This window comes from Phacochoerus africanus, chromosome 1 (genome assembly GCF_016906955.1).
Source record: "Phacochoerus africanus isolate WHEZ1 chromosome 1, ROS_Pafr_v1, whole genome shotgun sequence".
Taxonomy (NCBI): Eukaryota; Metazoa; Chordata; class Mammalia; order Artiodactyla; family Suidae; genus Phacochoerus; species Phacochoerus africanus.
In genome coordinates this window covers 217138559-217157174 of record NC_062544.1, presented here as the reverse complement: position 1 = coordinate 217157174, position 18616 = coordinate 217138559, and the positions used below count along the sequence as shown (strand labels likewise).

The following is an 18616-nucleotide window of genomic DNA, read 5'->3' as shown; positions in this document are numbered from 1 at the left end:
TGGGTTAGCAGAGATCATCTAGTTCTATTAGACAAATAACTTTCCTTCTGAAAATAGTTAAAACTAAGATGAAACAATTAAACAGTAATTACTAGACTTAGCAGTTACTGTCAGAGAAACATAAAAGTAGTTCTGAATTTTTCCTTGTAGGTGGTATTATTAAAAAAAACAAAAAACAAAATCAACCCTCCCCCCAAAAACCCTCTAAATGCCCTTTCATCCCCCAACCCTTCCTTTCTCATCAGCTGGCTGCCGAAAATCTTCCTGGAGCTCCTTACCTTCAGATTCTAATTTTTCTGCATTCAGCGGGCTGGTTGGTGACCCTGTTGAGGATTTCCTGCCACTGAGCCCTGAGATCATTGCCATAGAGGACAGTCTTCCAATGGCTCTCACAGCATTGCCCGTTTTCTGGAAAATAGATACTGGCGTTGGACTCAGGCAGTGTCCCTGGTTCCAGCTGGGCAGCGGGGCTCGGAGAGAAGAGCCCAGCCCAGGAGAAGCAGCTGTCCCTGAAACGAGGGCCTCCCGAGTGCCGGGGCTCTGCCAGCAGAGTGAGCCCAACCTTGCTCTGCTCAGCACTATCAGCGTGCCAGAAGATGTTCGGAGAATGGAATGGGGCCTGGAACCGATGTGTGCGTTAATGTGACTAAACAAGGTCAACATGAGACAAAAACCCTTTTCATACTGTGCTTCAACTCCCATAAAAGGGATAGTTTATATAAAGCAACTGCAGGCTGAGACAGCTCCAAAGACTTATTGCTGACGGGACCCAGTGGGGCTGTTTCTCGTAAAACAATGCTAGTGATAGAATTTTAATTGGCCAAGAGAATAGTTACTATGGATCCCACAGGTCCTCTTGCAAAGAGAAAAAAAAAAAAAAAAAAGACATACCATTGACCACGGTCAAGTTGCTTAACCTCTCTGGGCTTCAGTTTCCTTCTCTGTATGAGGAAGGGGGTGGGCAAGATGATCTCCAAAGTCTCATTTAGTTCCGTTTATGACTCAGATACTTAAGAGATTTCGAGAGAGTTCCTGTTGTGGCTCAGCAGTAACGAACCTGATTAGTATCCATGAGGATGCCAGTTCGATCCCTAGCCTCGCTCAGTGGGTTAAGGATCCGGCGTTGCCGGGAGCTGTGGTGTAGGTCGCAGATTCGGCTCAGATCTGGTGTTGCTGTGACTGTGGCATAGGCCGGCAGCTACAGCTCCGATTGGACCCCTAGCGTGGGAACCTCCATATGCTGTGGGTGCGGCCCTAAAAAAGATAAAAAGATTTTGAGAAACACTCTGGCTGGCCTCAGCACAAGTCTACAGTGAAGTTCTGGAAGGGTGTTTTTCCCTGATGTACACCCAGGCATCAAAAAGAAGCACCCCAGGAAATGAAAAGGGCAGCACTTTGCTTTTCTGAGTCAAGATGCCTTGGGAGAGGACAGAATTTCTACTGAAAAAAATGCAAGGACTTGAGACGAAAGATTTTGTTTGTGTTGTGAAAATTCTACCAAGCACAGGATTTAGGTCAAGAAATCCCCAACAATACACAATTGTGTCTGTGTTTCTCACCTTCAAGTAAAGATTCTCACCCCTTTTCTAAGGTCAGTGGAATGACCGAAAAACGAAGGTGTAACCAACACTTTCCAGGCCCGCATCCAAAGCACTGTATCAGGCATCTAGATGCTGTGCATCCAGCGGGCAGATGTTGCCACAGACTGGCTGCTACAGAGAAAGGAAACAGCCTGTACACAGGCAAACGGCTGGCCCTCACCCCGGACCTAACCGTGCTGGCGGAGCCCCTGTCCTCCCAGGAACCGGTTAGTTCTCTAAACACTGATGACTCTGTGACTTTGTGCAAGTCAGTTTCCTTCTCTGGGCCTCATGTTGGACCAGAAGATTGGAATCTTCCTGCAGGTCTGGTCTTCTGCAGAAAGACTGCGATTCAGACATGAGCATGTGTAGCAGGGAACACCCCTGGAGCCCGTGCACTCCCTAATCCAAATACCCGGATTGTGACTGAGCTGAACTGCCTTCATTTGTATGGAGTGGAATAATGAAGCCTTTCCTCTTCTGTTAACAAAATGACTAATGAAACTACCAGAACAAGGCAAGTCAAAGTGTTAGAATATTTCAGAGGAGGTAGCAAACACACATTAACAAACAGACCGCATGTGAGGGGAAGTCTCCATCAGATGGAGCAATAGAACGTATAATTTCTAAAACAAGGAGAAATGTAAGCGCTTAGTAAGGAACATCTTAAAAATAACTGACATCAGAAGTCAATCTTTGGAAACTTACTTATGAAAAAAAAATTAGCAAGGAAGTTATTTGTCAGAACTGGAAAAGAAATCTATCTGTATGTTCTAGCCTTCCAGTTTCATGCCTTTGAATGGAAAATTAGTTGCTGCTTTACTCATCAAGACTTTTGGAAATTTTTAAAACATCAATAAAGAAAGTTCAGTTATTGGTAACTTCCATTCTTGTTTTCAGGAAGCCTTTTTCTTATTTGAGGGCAGTTGCCAAGGCTGGGTTCCTTGTTCCAGGCAGGCACGGTCTGTGACGGCTTTCCTGACACGACACGGACTCTCCCTTGGGAGAGCTGGCGAGGGTGACTAACCAGCTCGGTTCACCCAGGAATGAGGGAATTCCCAGGATGAGGGTCTTTTAGGGGTAAAGCTGAGACAGATCCTGGAAAACCTGGGCAGGGTGATGATCCTCGAGCCAGCCAGCCTTCATGGGCCTACATGCACACCAAGAGCCCAAGACTGCAGTTTCCCCTGAGAATGCATGTTTTCTAAATGTGATGGCCAAGAATACTCTGTGCTATACTGAGTCAAAAGCTTTCTTTCCCCAAGACTCTTTGGTCCACACTGCTGAAGTCTTTGTGGTTCTCAGAAAATAAAGATAGCTGCCCACAGGCCTTCAATTTCTAGTCTTTTGCTCCATTTTGCACACAGAAGCTCTCTCAGTGCCACTGTTCACCACCATGTCTTTAAAAAATTACTTTGATATACATGAAAATCAGAATACCCTCTTTCAGAATACCTTCATTCCAAGATCAATAATATGAGTAGTCATCTACACATTGCCTCACTCTTAAGGATTTGTTCCCATTTTACTTCATTCACCTTTTATGAAAATCACAGCAGGGAGTTCCCGTCGTGGCGCAGTGGTTAACGAATCCGACTAGAAACCATGAGGCTGCGGGTTCAATCCCTGGCCTTGCTCAGTGGGTTAAGGATCCGGCATTGCCCTGAGCTGTGGTGTAGGTTGCAAACACGGCTCAGATCCCGAGTTGCTGTGGCTCTGGCATAGGCCGGCAGCTACAGCTCCGATTAGACCCCTAGCCTGGGAACCTGCATGTGCTTCGGGAGCGGCCCTAGAAAAGCCAAAAAGCCAAAAGAAAAAGAAAAAAAAAAGAAAAGAGGAAACCAAAACAGAATGTTAACAGGTAACCTTTTCTCATGCAGCCATAGAGGGTTCTGGACCACCTGTGCCAGCCCTGGCCCTCTTCTTCACCACAGTGTACCCCACTCTTCCCCTCCACTCCACCCCACTACACAGAACCTCGGCTGCCCTAAGAGGGACCCAGGTGTGCTAAGGTCCTGGTATGTGGAGTCTAAAATGTGGACATTTCTAAGGAAGAAATGTAACCCAAGGTGGTCAGATGCAGCTGAACTATTACCAGTGAAACTACGCTTCAGGGATGTTATGTGTCGAGTGGGATTTTGTGGACTACTTTCCTGTAATTTTGTGAAACCTAACCACTGTTTCTGTGGAAAAATCATTTCCCAATACTGTTATTTATATTAGGAAATGAAGGTTCCTTCTATGAATTCTACCCCTTTTCCCCCCCCTCACATTCCCAGAAAACTGTGTGGCTAATAACATTGTAAGCAACAAGAAAGAGATCTACATGATTAAAATATTATCACAAATTATGGTTCCTACGTGATTAAAATATTATCACAAATTATGGTTCCCTGGCCCATCTGACTGAAAAATTCCATTTACTCCCTCTCTCATTTCCTTATATCCTTTCTGAGCCCATCCTCTGGGTTTAGGCCCTTCCTGGCTTTGGTTCACCAGCAGATGTGTGGATGCTCCCAGAAGCCTGAAGTGATAGGGCTGCCCCTTAACCCGTGGTCTCAGGCAAGCAATGAGACCTGGTGCTCTGAGAACTGATGCATCCCCACACCAGGCACCCTATCCACTCGAGAAATACTGCTATTCCTTTGAGATCTACTGGCCATGGGATCATTAATAGAGCCAACCTTTGATGTTACGGCTCCCTTTTTGTTTCCTTTTTTTGAAAGAATGTTTGCTACTCTGATTTCACTGGATCCTAATGGCACCAGAGGGAAAGGTAAGCAGCACACTTCATCAGGTACTTAATCGAGGGAGGCCAGGAGGTTCATCGAAACCTTCACGCGGGACCTACCAAGAACTGACTCCCGCTGTGGGGCAGTCTGCTGAGTTGTGCAGGGGACGGTCCCTCAGACCCACATACCCGAAGCCCCTTACTCAGCTCTGCTCCTCTCTACCTTTGTGTGAACTTGGGCTTTTCAGTGAACTGTAGTTTAGTTATCCTGGGTGGCAAATCACCAGTGTCCCAGTTGCCCCTAACAGAGTGATCTCCTTTGTCTCTGCCACAAAGGGCCTCAATGCCCTGGCCCTCTGAATGCCCAGCTAAAAAACTGTGCCTGCCAGGCCGGCATGACCAGGGTGAGGTCCAGTTCCCACCTCCGAGCTTTTCCGTCTGTGCTGTTGTCTCCTCCTCTCTGTGTGTTCTACTCATGTTCCATGGCCAACTTCAAACTCCTGCCCTTGGCAGCCTTTCCTCACAGCCACATCCAGCTCTGGTGGGACTGGCTCCATTCTCCGTCCACACTCACATATATGGGTATGGGGAGCTATACTGACAGTTTATATTTCTTGGCGTGTGTGTTATGTCCTTTTATGTCTATTTGCTTCAGGTCCCTGTTACACTATACATTCCTTGAGTATAGAAACCATGTACCCCCCAGTAGCCCAGGAATTTTATAATACTAGCAGTGATAATAAAAATAAAATAGAGGGAGGGATCGGGAGCTTGGGCTTATCAGACACAACTTAGAATAGATTTACAAGGAGATCCTGCTGAATAGCATTGAGAACTTTGTCTAGATACTCATGTTGCAACAGAAGAAAGGCTGGGGGAAAAATGTAATTGTAATGTATACATGTTAAGGATAACCTGACCCCCTTGCTGTACAGTGGGAAAATAAAAAAAATAAAATAAAATAAAATAGATAAGTTCTCTGTGGTTTTGGATGATAATTTTCTCCACCTTCTAACAATCAGAGGCAATTTGTGTTGTTAACCTGTGTCATTATTAAGACTGTGTACTTTGGAGCCAGGCTCTGGGTTTGAATCTTGGCTTCTCCACTTACTAACCATGTGATCCTGGGTGACTTTCCTAACCTTTCAATACCTTGTTTGTCTGAGAAGTGGGGATAATAATCTTGCCTCCCAGGATTAACAGACGAGTAGAAAGTGCTCTGAATGTTCCCCGACTCATGGCCAGCTCTCCATACATATTGGCTGCTGATCTTATTTTTATTTTTATTTTTTTTTTGCTTTTTAGGGCCGTGCTTGTGGCATATGGAGGTTCCCAGGCTAAGGGTCAAATGAGAGCTACAGCTGCTGGCTTACACCACAGCCACAGCAACATGGGAACCAAGTGCATCTGCAACCTACACCACAGCTCACGGCAATGCCAGATCCTTAACCACTGAGCAAGGCCGAGAATCAAACCTGCAACCTCATGGTTCCTAGTCGGATTCGTTTCCGTTGTGCCTCATTTTTGAATGCTTCTATGTGCAGGACAATATGCTAACAGCCAGATGAAAATCATCTCATATAATTCTCTCAACAGTGCTGCAATTTGGTACCACCATTAAACCCATTTTACAGATGAGAAAACAAAGGCACATCAAGGTTAGATAACTTACCTAAGGACACGTGGCTAGTAACATACACCCTCCCTAGAGGGCAGACACCATGTCTCTCTTTGCAGATCATGTGCCCTCCTTCACTATAAAGAAGTGTAAGGCCATCACACTACCTGTAAGGAGACTGCATTCTCCAGGGCTGCCAAATAGTCCTAAAGGTGACACAGCTCATCCTCAGGCACAAAGACATGAAATGGCCATCTTGGTCTCAGACGATTTCAGAAACCAACTTAAACACTTTTGGAGTGAGGCCAGGGCAAGGTGGGAATAAAGGTGGCTCGAATAAGCACTTAAATAAAGGTGGCTTGAATAAACCAACTTAAACACTTTTGGAGTGAGGCCAGGCAAGGTGGGAATAAAGGTGGCTTGTCATGAGTGGCAACATCCCAGGCCAAAGTGACCCCTCATTACCTGCCATTTCCTCCTTGCCATGTACTTCTTCATCCGGTCCTTGGAGAGCTTCTTGGCCTCCATGTTCTTGGTATCTTTCATTAGCCATGGGTGCTGGAGGCACTGGGTGCAGTCCAAGCGGTTTCTGATGGAGGCAGAGATCAGAGGATTTCTGAGCAGAAGGGGACCTCAGAGACTGCTGGTCAGATCAGAAATGGGAGGCCGCCTGTCCCTAGCTACACAGGGCAGAGGCCAGGGCTCTCCGTTCCCAGTCCACGCACCATGAGAATCACTGCGCTCCTGGCCTTTTTCTCCTCTTGATCTGGGTTGCACTGACTAGACCCATAAAAGTTAGTGTTAAGATGGCCTAAAGCCGTGTGAGCAACTGCAGGCTCATGACCTGCCCCCGGGGTCTAAAGGAAGGCAAGTAAATGCTAGAGGGCAGACATATCTGGGAATGGCTGATACCATATTCCAGGCTGGATCATTCTGCTGGTCACATGGAGGCTGGGGACTGTGGAGACCTGAGCCTTCTACCACCCTGATGGAGGGGCAGGTGAAATCTTAGGCCCAAATCTTCAAGAATCTCTAAACTTTCAAGTCTCACGGTGTGGTTAAGTATCAGGATTTTCCTGTTAAAACGCAGAAGGTTGTCCTACATACACCTATAAATTATGACTACCTTAACCGCACTGAAACTCATTTAATCTTCTGAAAGCTCTGGGAATCTAGAAATATTTCAGGGCTCTTACCTTAATTGTAATAGGATTAATAAAGCCCAAAGGACCAAGTGCTAACACATGTAGAAAGATGAGTAAATTTGCTAAATATAGCAAAATGTAGTGATGTTTAGATAAAGGGATATGGACTATTTTCATCTTCTTATATTCAATTTCGACACTTGACATGTATTACACATTTTATAACAGAAAAACATTTTTAAAAGTGCTGACAAATGGAGATTTCTGGTTGAAGAGATGTTGAATTTAAGAATTTATGGGAATCTAGTATCTTGATCTATTAGAAATCAATTCTTTGGTGAGTCCATTTTATGAGCTCAGAGGGGCCAACACAGCTCATTACTGAATAAATTCAAGGTCAGGCAAGAAACGGGATATGTACACAATACCTCACTAACCAAGTCTTCCGTGAGTGAAGCCTGGTTGACAAAAGCCATTGTGGGACCAGAATCACGAGGAAGGAGGTACATCTCCCTGGGGGGAATCTAGTCCCCCACCCCAACATCCAGATCCTCCTTGGGTCATGCCCACCTCTGATACAAAGAGTTGGACTGGAAAATGCTAAAATACCTCACTGTCAAGAAGTGTGGAATGTCTGCTCTGGAGGAACTTGGCCCCGAGCTGCTAAAAAGGGATGAAAGCTGGGTACATAACCAGAAAACCAGACAGAACCATTTCAGAGGGCCTCCCAGTCGGCTCTTTAGCAACTGCGCTCTCCTGTCCCAAAGAGGATTTTTCCCACAGGGACAGGATGACCGACAACCTCAGGGGCATCTGTGAGCCAGGCAGACAGGTCACAAAGTCGCCTGGTGAATGCAGAGCCTCCCGCCCGCCACTCTCATCCTCTGGCACACCGCCCGTTTCACCACCACATTCTGGGAAAAAGCTTATAGCTGTTCCCATTGCCAAATATGATTCCTTGGGGCACCTGGCGCCTGGCCCTGCCTCATCTGGCTGGTGAGGGGCCCAGTAGCCAGTTGTCACCATCTGACACCTCCACTGCTCCCTTCTCCTGGGGTGGACCAGCTCTCACTGCACGCACAGAGCCCCCCTCACCTTCCTGCTGTGATGAAGCTGGTTCCCCTCACCAGTGAGCCCTGTCTAGCCACACGCAAGACCTCAACCTCACCTCCTCCGCTCTCGTCTCCTGTATAGCCCCAGCCACCAGTTTTGTCTCACTGAAATACTTATCAAGGGCCTCCTGCGCCTGACCTTTCCTCACAGCCTCAGGCACCTGTCTGCCTCCCGCTGTTATAACTGTTTTATATGGTCCTCTACTGACCTCCTGGGTGGCTCCGGGCAGCCCCAGAAAGTGCAGCGGGGGGGAACCTCAGAGTCTGCACTGTAAGGGGGACAGAGACGAAGCTGGGCCCAGTGGTCTGGGATCACAGTCTAACGCCTGCATGGATAGAAGTGACCTGGCCATCTTCAGGCAGGCAGCATCTACATACTATAGACAGGAAGTAAGCATCAAGCAGAGGAGTCCCGGCGGATGGGCAGGAGCCACCACCACCTGGGAGCAGGAGCTGAGGTTCCAGCAGGGCTGCTGCAGGCCCCAGCAGTATATGGACGATAAAAGGGGCTCCTTCCTCACACACGAGCTGCCCCTCTCCCTCAACACTCAGTCAAGTGTTGCTTTTCAAGTGCAGTTTCTGTGCTTATAAAGACAGGACAGTGTCTGGCACCAGGGAGCAGGGGCGAAGGGAGACCCCTCTCCGGCCCTCACACTCCACTCGTAGTGCCCACCCACCGCTCCTCAGATGACGAGGGGCCCACGGCAGAATGGAAATCCCTGCCTCTGGACCCCAGTGCAGGGAGGCGGGAGGCCGAAAAGATTGAAATCTCAACTCATTACTTCATATCTTTCTTCAGTAAATTGCTGATGAAATCCTTAGCGTCGTCGGAGATCTCATCGAAGGCCTCATCGTCGAAGTCCCAGGTGGCTGAGGTAACGTTGGCTAAGGTCTCGTTATCATTGTCACCCATAAAGGGGGACAGTCCACTGACCCTGGGGGATACGAGAGGAGAGCAGTGAGTGGGGGAGGCTGTCAGGAAGGGTAGGGAGCATGGTCCCCCCGAGGGAGCGCTCTCTGAGGTCAGAGGTAAGGGCACCCCAAGTGTCCCTGTGCCTGCCTCTCCTCCCACCCAGGCAGAGAAGAGGCCATGGCTCCCAGGCTTTGGTGGCTCAGCCTCTTCTCTTCTCCGTTACTGTAGTTTGAGGGTGTTGACACCACCTGCCTGTCAAGCTGAGGCAGAAGAAATTTTCTTCCGATTCCAGTTCCACACAGTACAGCACGGCCCTCCTCCCTGTCTTCTGTTCTTCCCCAACACCCAGGCTAGGACTTTGCTCCACAGAACCTTCTCCAAGGAGCCCCTTCCTCCCCATGCTCCCGACTGCCATGGACGAGTCACGTGGTACAGCACTCACCACTGAGCCCACTGTCCCGCACCCTCCCACCCTCAGCACCAAGAAGAGGGCCAGCCCACAGCCTGCTCAGCAAGGGTGTGCCCACCAACAGGGGACCCGAGTCAGCAGTGTTGTTTGGTGATCCATCTACATTGGAGTTCAATGCTCCTAAGGCATTTAGGCCAAACCAGGAAATTCCCTAAGGGGAACCACAGCGTGTTCATTCGCTAGGTGACCTTGGACAACTGCTCTGATCCCTCGCTATCAGCTTCCTCCTCTGTAAGATAGAGAATCTGCTCACCAAGGCCCCGTCTCCCTGTTCTCCTTCTCCTGCTTTCTCACCGCCATGGCAGCAGCAGATGTCTATTAAACATTTACTATGTGCCATGCACTCAGCAGAGAGCTAAAGTAGGCTAATTCATTCAATTTTTTTTTTTTTTTTTTTTTTTAATGGCTGCACCCACGGCACATCAAAGTTCCAGGCCAGGGACTGAATCCCAGCTGTGGTTGTGACTTATGCTGCTGGGCAGTACCGCATCCTTTAACCCACTGCACCAGGCCGGGGACTGAACCTGCGCCTCCGCAGTGACCCAAGCCGCTGCAGCGATGACGCTGGATCCTTAAACTGCTGCACCACACAAAGGAATCTCAAGTTATTCAACCTTAACACCACCCTCTAAGGCAGGCAAATCATCAATTTGTTTAGCAGATAAGGAAACTGAGGCCCAAATGGGGTTAAGTAACCTGCCCACCGATTCGCAGCCAGTGAGCCTGTTTCTTAACTGCTACTTTGTATGATCATTTCTGTGAAGATGAAATAAATCACAGAGATCGGCACCAGCAGGAGGCCTGGGTGACAGTAAGGAGCTCCGTCCGTGACCAGAGCTATTCTATATTTTTTCTGTACACAGTTCACCCCCACTGCCTGGCCAATCTCTGATCTCAGGAATGACTAATTTACCAGTAGCTTAAGCTGAATAAAATTCGGAAGGTAAAGCCAAAGAGAACAGACTTCTAGCTTACTGGTCTCGCCTCTCACCTCTGGGCACCCCATCTTCACACCACCCACCCAGCTCACACTTACCCTGATCTAGGGCAGGGCTCACGGGACTCAGAAGGGCCCTATTCTTATTTAATGCTCTGCTGCCATCATCTCAAAATTCTCCATAGTATTGGCACAAGTCACCCTAGCTTTTTATGTTGCACTGGGCCCCCACAAATTATGTAGCTGGTCCTGCCCCCACCTGAGCCCCACGAGATGGATCTAGGGCCCTGGTGCCACCAACCTTCCAAGTTCAGGCTTCGCAAACATCCCTTTCCCCAAATCCATCATCATAAACAAGAACACAAACCTTTCGGGAGCTCTCTTGGTATTCAAGAGGCCTCAGGTTACAAAATACAGCCTTCCCTGAAAACTAAGTTTTGCAAAATAAAAGCCATTGAAATAGTGCAAGAAAAGCTTGCCATGAGAGGAGCTCTGGTGAAAATCTTCATTTAAAAAAAAAGACAAAGAAAGGGAGAGAGAAGCTTTTTCAGTCTGAATTATCTCCTCCTAATCAACATATTTGTGCTCTTGAATAAGAGCATTTTTATAGACGGCATTAAAATGTCTTAAAGCAAGACACCAGTTTATATTTCAAGAAGGCAGGGAGATCATCAATCTTGATCACATCACAATGAGGGGAGGTGGGGAGGATGGGACCTTACCAGCCCCCTATCTGTGCTTCTCTATGCTACACCTTTCTCCTTTCTGGGCCTCAGTTTCACCCCTTATACACCAAGGGTACCGGGCTAGAATTCCCAGCTTTCCATCTCTGCGATCCTGGGTGACCTAAACTAGACCCATCAAGAAGCAGCCTGACTCCCGCCTATCAGCTCGGTATTTCCTTCTGTCTTTGCATTTTCCCTTTGAAACAGGGCAATGTCCTGCAGTGCTTCAAAAGATTGCAGGGGTGAGGGGGTGGGGTGGGGGTGGGGCAGCGGAAGCAAACAACCCTGCTGTGGAATGCTGAAAAGTCCCCTTCTATAAACCTCCTTTCCTAATTAGGAACTGTAATCCTGCAAAGACAGGGCTTAATCTCGGTGAGGTTCACAGTGGGGAGAGCCTCCTGGCCCCTGGCCTCTGGCACTCCTCCTTCCTGGCAACCTATTCATGTGAAATACACCCCCCCACTGCCCCCACCCCCTATTTCTCTCTCCCCGCCCCACCCCCACCCCCCAGCCCTGCCTCTGCTGCCGCAACCCCCACTGGGCCTTGGCTGTTCCTGGCCTGCCAGAGCTCCTCCAGCAAAACTTGCAAAATATGCAGAACATGATGATGAAGAGAGTGTTCAAATTTTAGTTTCTTGGTGGTGGGATTTTGCAGAATTTTTTTCCAAACTTTCTTTCATGGACATTCTCTTTATGGCTATAATTTGCATAAGGATCCTGTATGGTTGGGTTGTTCAACCCAAACAACAAACTTAATAACTTTAGCATTAAAAGCACAACTATGCACCTCTTTTCCTAGTCTTATATGGTTTTTCACTAAGGGGGTCAGAGTATACCACCCCAAAATATGAATTTAAGCATAAGGATTGTCTTGAGCTGAAGTCAATTAGCTCTTTCAGCTCACTTTTTCTGTTTAAAAGCAGAACATATGGAGTTCCTGTCACGGCTCCGAGGAAACGAATCTGTCTAGTATGCATGAGGACTCAGGTTCAATCCCAGGCCTCACTCAGTGGGTTAAGGATCCGGTGTTGCTGTGAGCTGTGGTGTAGGTCACAGACGTGGCTCGGATCCTGCGTTGCTGTGGCTCTGGCGTAGGCCGGCAGTTATAGTTCCAATTTGACCTCTAGCCTGGGAACCTCCATATGCTGCGTGTGCAGCCCTGAAAAGACAAAAAAAAATTAAAAAATAAAAGCTGGACATACCCTTCTCTTTGTTAAGGGGCCATAAATTTCCATTTGTTTTATTTTTCCATTTTTCTCTTGCAGGGAAGAGCAGAAAGACTCTCACCTGCCTATCAGACCTTGCTAACAGTCCCTATTTACTATGCATTTCCTAGTCACCTTTCTCACAATTTACCTCCTCCAGAAGCTCCAACCCCCTTGTCCTTTGTGTAGTTATTCCTATACAATTTATCATTGTTAAAATAGTATATAAGCTCCAAATTCTAATTCACATCACATTCCTTTGTGAACTCTTGTGAACGTGTAAATAATCAGGTCTGTTTTCTTTTTGTTAATCTGCCTTTTGTTAGTTTGATTTGTAGGCCCCCCACGTACTGAACCTAAGAGGATAGAGAACAGTTTATTCCTCTCAATATAACCAATGAATTTGTTTGTTTTTCACAAAATTGTAATTGGTGCAGGCAAGTTCTTGGATGCTCTACTTTTTTTTCACTTGTCATTGTTTTCACAAATGTACAGAGTCTTCATGTTCTTTTTTTTTTTTTTTTTTTGTCTTTTTGCCATTTCTTGGGCCGCTCCCACAGCATATGGGAGGTTCCCAGGCTAGGGGTCCAAGCAAAACTGTAGCCGCCGGCCTACACCAGAGCCACAGCAACGCCAGATCTGAGCTGCATCTGCGACCTACACCACAGCTCACGGCAACGCCGGATCCTTAACCCACTAAGCAAGGCCAGGGATCGAACCCCCAACCCCATAGTTCCTAGTCGGATTCATTAACCACTGAGCCACAACGGGAACTCCTGTTCTGATTTCTTAATTCTTAATCTCTTACTGCCGCCAGACTTTACCAGGGAGTCTGATGCAGAGGCCTGTTCTCTATAGTGTTTTTCAAACAGCAGATGACCCTACTGCATGAATGGCCAGCAAACGGGACCACACATCTGCTTAGAAAGGGGTTTGTCTTTTATCCTATTTTAGCCTTGAGATACTCAATTCCCTGGTGTGGGGGAGAGGGCTGCGCAGGTCCCACAGGAAGGTCCCACTGGGCATCATTTTGCGCAGTGGCCTAGGAAACAGAGACCCAGGGGTTAGTCGTGTTAACTAAAGCCCAAGTCCCTGGACAGCAAATCCTGAAAGTAGTGTCTGGGCCTGTGGGCTACCTGGAGGTCACAGGAGCTGGAACCAGAGAGCAGGTCTGGGCTCAGCAGCTGAGTGGGCAGGCAGCCCAGGCAGAGCTCCCTGGATCCCTCTGAAGAGCCCTGCATCCGAACCGGAGTCTGAGTAGATGCCTGATGCTTGGGCACTGGGTCTTCCCCCCAGCTCACTAGGCTGCTGTCCCCAGAAGGTAGAATCCAGATGGGGATGGCCTGGCTCTGTGGACCACAGTGCGTGCTCACAGATGGGCTGAGATGGGAAGTTGGCTGCTGAGTGCAGCAGGAAGATGGCATGGAGGAGGAAGCCGAGGGGAGGTTTGGGGGAAAGAAAGAGGAGAGGGAATTCTGGAGTAGGGGTGACGGCAGGGCACAGAGAAGGGTTTTGGTGTCCCCACAGGCAGTAAGGGAACATCAAGTCCTTGGGAAAGGGAGGGTGGGAGATGGAGAGGGAGGGAGGTTTTGAAAAAGGAGGGGAGCTTAGACTGTCTTTATGGTTGAGCTGTGACCTAGAGCGCCATGTCCTCTCCGCAACCAAATGGGTACTGCTAACAGCAGAAGCTTCCGGCAGATTCACGAAACCTGCTATCTCCCCTCAGAATCAGGGGTGAGAGGGCAGGGGCCCCTCAACCCTGCCTAAGCACCCTGGGTAGGGATCGGGGCCAAGTCTCCTGTGCCAGGACAGGATCTGGCCTGCTCTCTCTGAGGGTTTGAGAAGGAGTTCCTTCAGCAAAGTCAGAACAACCTCTGGGGCAGAGCTGCCCACCAAATGTGTGCTGAGTGATAAATCTGTTATCATCCACCCCCTCCGCTCCCTACCTCTCACTAACCCAGAAAGGAGATGGGCGGTGGGGGGCCCACTGATACAAACACAGAAGGTGACCCTGACAAGGACTGCCAGTCAGACAACCAAGCTCCAAAGAGAGGGCCAGAGGGGGCACGAGGGCCGCCAGAGAACCTCTTCTGGGGGCTTCCAGCAGGGGCTCCAGAATTCTGTAAAGTGGGGATGACAGGAAGCAATCTGGCTGCTCCAACTTCTGTTTTCATACCACGTACTCTGCTGACAGCCCATGTTCAGGAGGGAGACTTCCAGACCTCAATCCCCACTGTGAGAGCCAGTGGGACAAGTCCCAGAGGGCACAGCAGCCCGCAGAGGGCCAGGATGCCGGGGAGGCTGCTGGAGACTGCACAGGGCTGAACCTTGTCCATCATCCCTGCTGCTCACCTGCTTCCCACCCATACACACCTCTCTGCCCTCCTCATCTCCATTCCAGATGCCTCAGGCTGGTGCCCCATGCATCAAAATTATTTTCTCCCGGTTTCAAAAAGCCCTTCCTTATTTCTAGATCTTAGCCTTAAAAATAACCCAGCAAACTGTGTAACATGTTACCCAAATTACTTGTCCACCTAAAAGAACTGTCTTTTCATTTTTCAATTAGGGCCGCACCTGCAACATATGGAGGTTCCCAGGCTAGGGACTGAATCGGAGCTGCAGCTGCCAGCCTACACCACAGCCACAGCAACGCGGGATCCGAGCCACATCTGCAACCTATGCCACAGCTCACGGCAATGCCAGATCCTTAACCCACCGTGCAAGGCCGGAGATCGAACCTATGTCATCATGGATACTAGTCAGGTTCATTTCCACTGAGCCACAACAGGAACTCCAGAATTTGCATTTTAAAATAAAGTGCTCTTATGACCCAGTAATTCTAGTTCTTAGATTATATACCCAACAGAAATGAATGAAGTTAGTCACTAAAACACATGTATCAGAACTGGAATCTAGTCAAAAGCCCATCAGCAGAAGAATGGATGAGTAAACTGGGTGAGCTGCACAGCGGAGAACATAGCACTGACAATGAAAACCCTCCCACTACACACCATAATGCCAATGGGGCTCGCAAACAATGTGGGAAGAAGCAGCCCGTCAGGTTTTTCCACGCGCCTTTGTTTATCTAAAGTTCAAGAACAGGCAAATGTAATGCACAGCCTTAGATGTGGGGATCGGATTACCCTGGGTGGGGGCCCTGGGAGGGCTGCAGGCCCCGGGCAGATTCACTGAGGGGCTAGTCACTGCTCTGGCCCTGACCCCTAGGGCCTGAGAAAGCAGAGGGGAGGTTTGGGGAAGCTGTCAAACTAGTTTGCCCAGGATGGGCCTCGCTTCAGCATGGAAGAGTCCCACAGCCTGGGAAACCCATCAGTGCTGAATGAACTAGACAGCCGGCTGCCCTCTAGGACGGTGGGGTGGGCAGCCCTGTGGGCTCCCCTGGCCCCAGTGATCTCAGTGCCAAGTGACGATCGAATCCCTGCCACGCCCCACGCCCAGGTTTGTTCTGACGATCCAGATGGCCCCCGTCCACCAGTGGTGGGAAAACTGATGAAGACAGTGACCAGGTCTCCTTAATGGCTGTGGGGGATCCTGGACCAAGTCAGGCCACAGGGCAGCTGGGTCTGAACAGAGGGAGCTGGCCAAAGACTGTCTCTCCCAGGGAAAGAGCCAGCGTGAGTGGGCAGGCGCTCCCCACCCCCACCCCGGCTCTCCCTTATTTACCCAGAGGCCGGCACTGCAGCTTCTGGCACAGTTTTCTCCACTCCTCAGCTCCCTTTCTTCCAGAGGGGATGGGGGAGGGAGAGGCAGGGAGATGCTCTCCTGGCCAGAGATGCTTCTCCACTGCTCTGGGGGAAGCTGTGCTGGTGGGGGAGAACCCAGGCAGGAACATGACTCTCCGGGTCACAGAACTTGTCACACAGGTTCAACCGAGGGAGGCTGTCCTAATAGACCACAGGGAGAGTTGGTCTCCTGAGTATATGAAAAAGCCACATTGTGTAAAATCACTCCCCTCCCCTCTTTTATTTGACTGTGCCTGTGGCATGTCGAAATTCCTGGGCCTGGGGTTGAACCTATGCCACAGCAGTGACCCAGGGAGCTGCAGTGATGGTGCTAGATCCTTAGCTGTCTGTGCCACAAGAGAATTCCTACTCTACTTCCGCTAAGGCTTTTGTTACAGTGGCTCCTAAACCTGGCTGTGCAGCACAATCACCTAAAGCCATTTCTCCCACTGGGGTCTGAAGGGATCTAAGACAGAATGCTTAGAGGTCCCTCTCAAGCTTTCCATGAAAACATTTCATTGGTCCTTTTGCTTGCCCAACAAAAACTTGTTTTCAGAATGAAACCATGCATGTCTGCATCTTCAAGGAGACTGTCCCATAACTGTGCCGCCACCCAAGTTCAGGGGCTGCCTCTGAGGCTACTGCCTGCCTGTGCCTGGGGGGCTCCGGAGACTAAACCAGCTAGATGGCAACAAAAGGGTATATTCTAGGGCCTGGTATGCAAAATGTGGTCCTCAGAGCAGCAGCATCGGCAACCTGCAACCTGTTAGAGGTGGATTCTCAAGTCTCCCGGGCCCTTTGAATCAGAACCAGCAGTCTAAGGAGAAGCCCAGGTGACTGGTGCCTGGTACCCCCTGTGAAGCGCTCCTCCTGGTACTGTTCTCTCCTTTTTCTCCAGCATTGTTAACTGGAATGGCTTCCTGTTTCTCACCTCCTTTTCCCATTCTAATTGCCACTCAGTAGCTTTCTGTTATCTATTGGCCCCGGTAAAGGCTCTATCATCGAAGATGCTTATTAATCAGTTCATGTGCTGGATTCAGAGATGAGGCTGGCAGGGCGGGTCCCCCTACCATAAGGATGGGATGCTGTCCTCTGAAGACAGTGACGATGCCCACAGGCAATGTGTCCCTGGGCTCCCACTGTATTTCTCTAGGGACCCACGTACATGAGCAAAGGTTACACACTGCACACGCCTGCTCTCCTGACCAAGATGCCCAGGCTGACCAGCGTCAGGGATGGTGAGGGGCCCTGAATGGGGATCTTGGTGTGTGGAGCTAGATGCTCAAAGTCTGACGTAGGCTGCGGACTCACCCGGAGCACAGGGTCAGCGGGGAGGGCATGGGAGCCTGCTGCCCTCCTGACTCCGGGGCGGACTTCCCATCAGAACCCGCCCTGGCCCCTTTAACATCAGGGCAGCCCAAGGACCCTCCCCTGTGTGCCCGTGACTCACAGGATGTAGCAGATGACCCCGATGCTCCACATGTCCGTGGCATAGCCAATGGGCTCATAGTTGATCACTTCAGGCGCCACAAACTCCGGGGTGCCAAAGAGGACCTTCAGAGACCCCGCATTCTCTGCAACCAGGATGGAGAGGGGTCAATGGCCAGAACATCTGGAGCCAACCCGAGGTCAGTGGAAGCCCAAAAGGGACACAGGCAAGGCTGGTCGCCAGCTGCTCTCCCCTCAAGGGACAGCACAGAGACACCAGCCTCCTCTTGCAACAACCTCATCCACACCAGCGAAACCAGCAAACGGCATGCTCACCTCCAATGTCCTGGGTGGGGTCAGGGGTCGGGGGTTGGGGGGGAAGAGCCCCTTACAGCTCTGCCCCCAAAGGCCTTCCATGTGTCCCTGTCTCCCATGATTTCCCTGAGGCAGGGGTTGGGACTTGTGCTTGCGAATACTCTCTACCGTTCCCTCCGTCCTTTGTGCCTCAGAGCCCGCCCTGACCTAGGCCGAGGCCCTCATGGTGGGACTGGCTCGGCAAAGCTACTGTGAACCTCGGTTTCCGGATCTGCATGTTGAGGCTCCTAAAATCTGGCCTGCCCACCTCAACAGGGCTGCTGTGAGAACCCGATGAGAGGAAGCACGCGGACGCGCTCTCTCTGCAAAGGGCATGGCAGGCAGGAGGCAAAGGGGACGAAGCACCATCACTGAAATGTTTGGCCGCTGAAGGCACCAGAGGGAACAAAAAGGGAAAAAAAGCTAATACTATATACACAGTGCTTGCTGTGTGCAAGGCACGGCTCTCATCCCTCCACCAGTACCAACTCATGTGCTCCCCCAACCACTCGATGGGGTGGGTACGACTGTTATCCCATTTTACAGATAAGGTGTTTGAGAGGGAGGTTCCCACCTTGGGCGAGTGGCCGGGGCCGTCTCCACGCTCTCCGATTTCAGAGCCAATCCAGTGCCTCCCCTCTAACACCCAGTGCCTGGAA

The 18616-nt window shown here is 49.8% G+C and overlaps 1 protein-coding gene and 1 long non-coding RNA gene across 5 annotated transcripts in view; one reads left to right on the top strand and one right to left on the bottom strand.

Moving 5' to 3' along the window:
* Window positions 1–328, top strand: part of LOC125132844 (uncharacterized) — a 31791-nt gene extending 31463 nt beyond the window's left edge. For all 3 annotated transcript variants that reach the window (XR_007136334.1, XR_007136335.1, XR_007136336.1), the window contains exon 4: window positions 246–328. This is a non-coding gene — a long non-coding RNA (uncharacterized LOC125132844). The remainder of the gene's footprint in view (window positions 1–245) is intronic.
* MYLK (myosin light chain kinase) overlaps window positions 1–18616 on the bottom strand; it is a 190026-nt gene that overhangs the window by 5872 nt on the left and 165538 nt on the right. For both annotated transcript variants that reach the window (XM_047790591.1, XM_047790599.1), the window contains exons 26-29: window positions 17626–17749; window positions 8969–9121; window positions 6395–6518; window positions 279–408 (exon numbers count right to left, since the gene is read on the bottom strand). In XM_047790591.1, the coding sequence (XP_047646547.1) occupies window positions 279–408; window positions 6395–6518; window positions 8969–9121; window positions 17626–17749 (531 nt within the window). The remainder of the gene's footprint in view (window positions 1–278; window positions 409–6394; window positions 6519–8968; window positions 9122–17625; window positions 17750–18616) is intronic.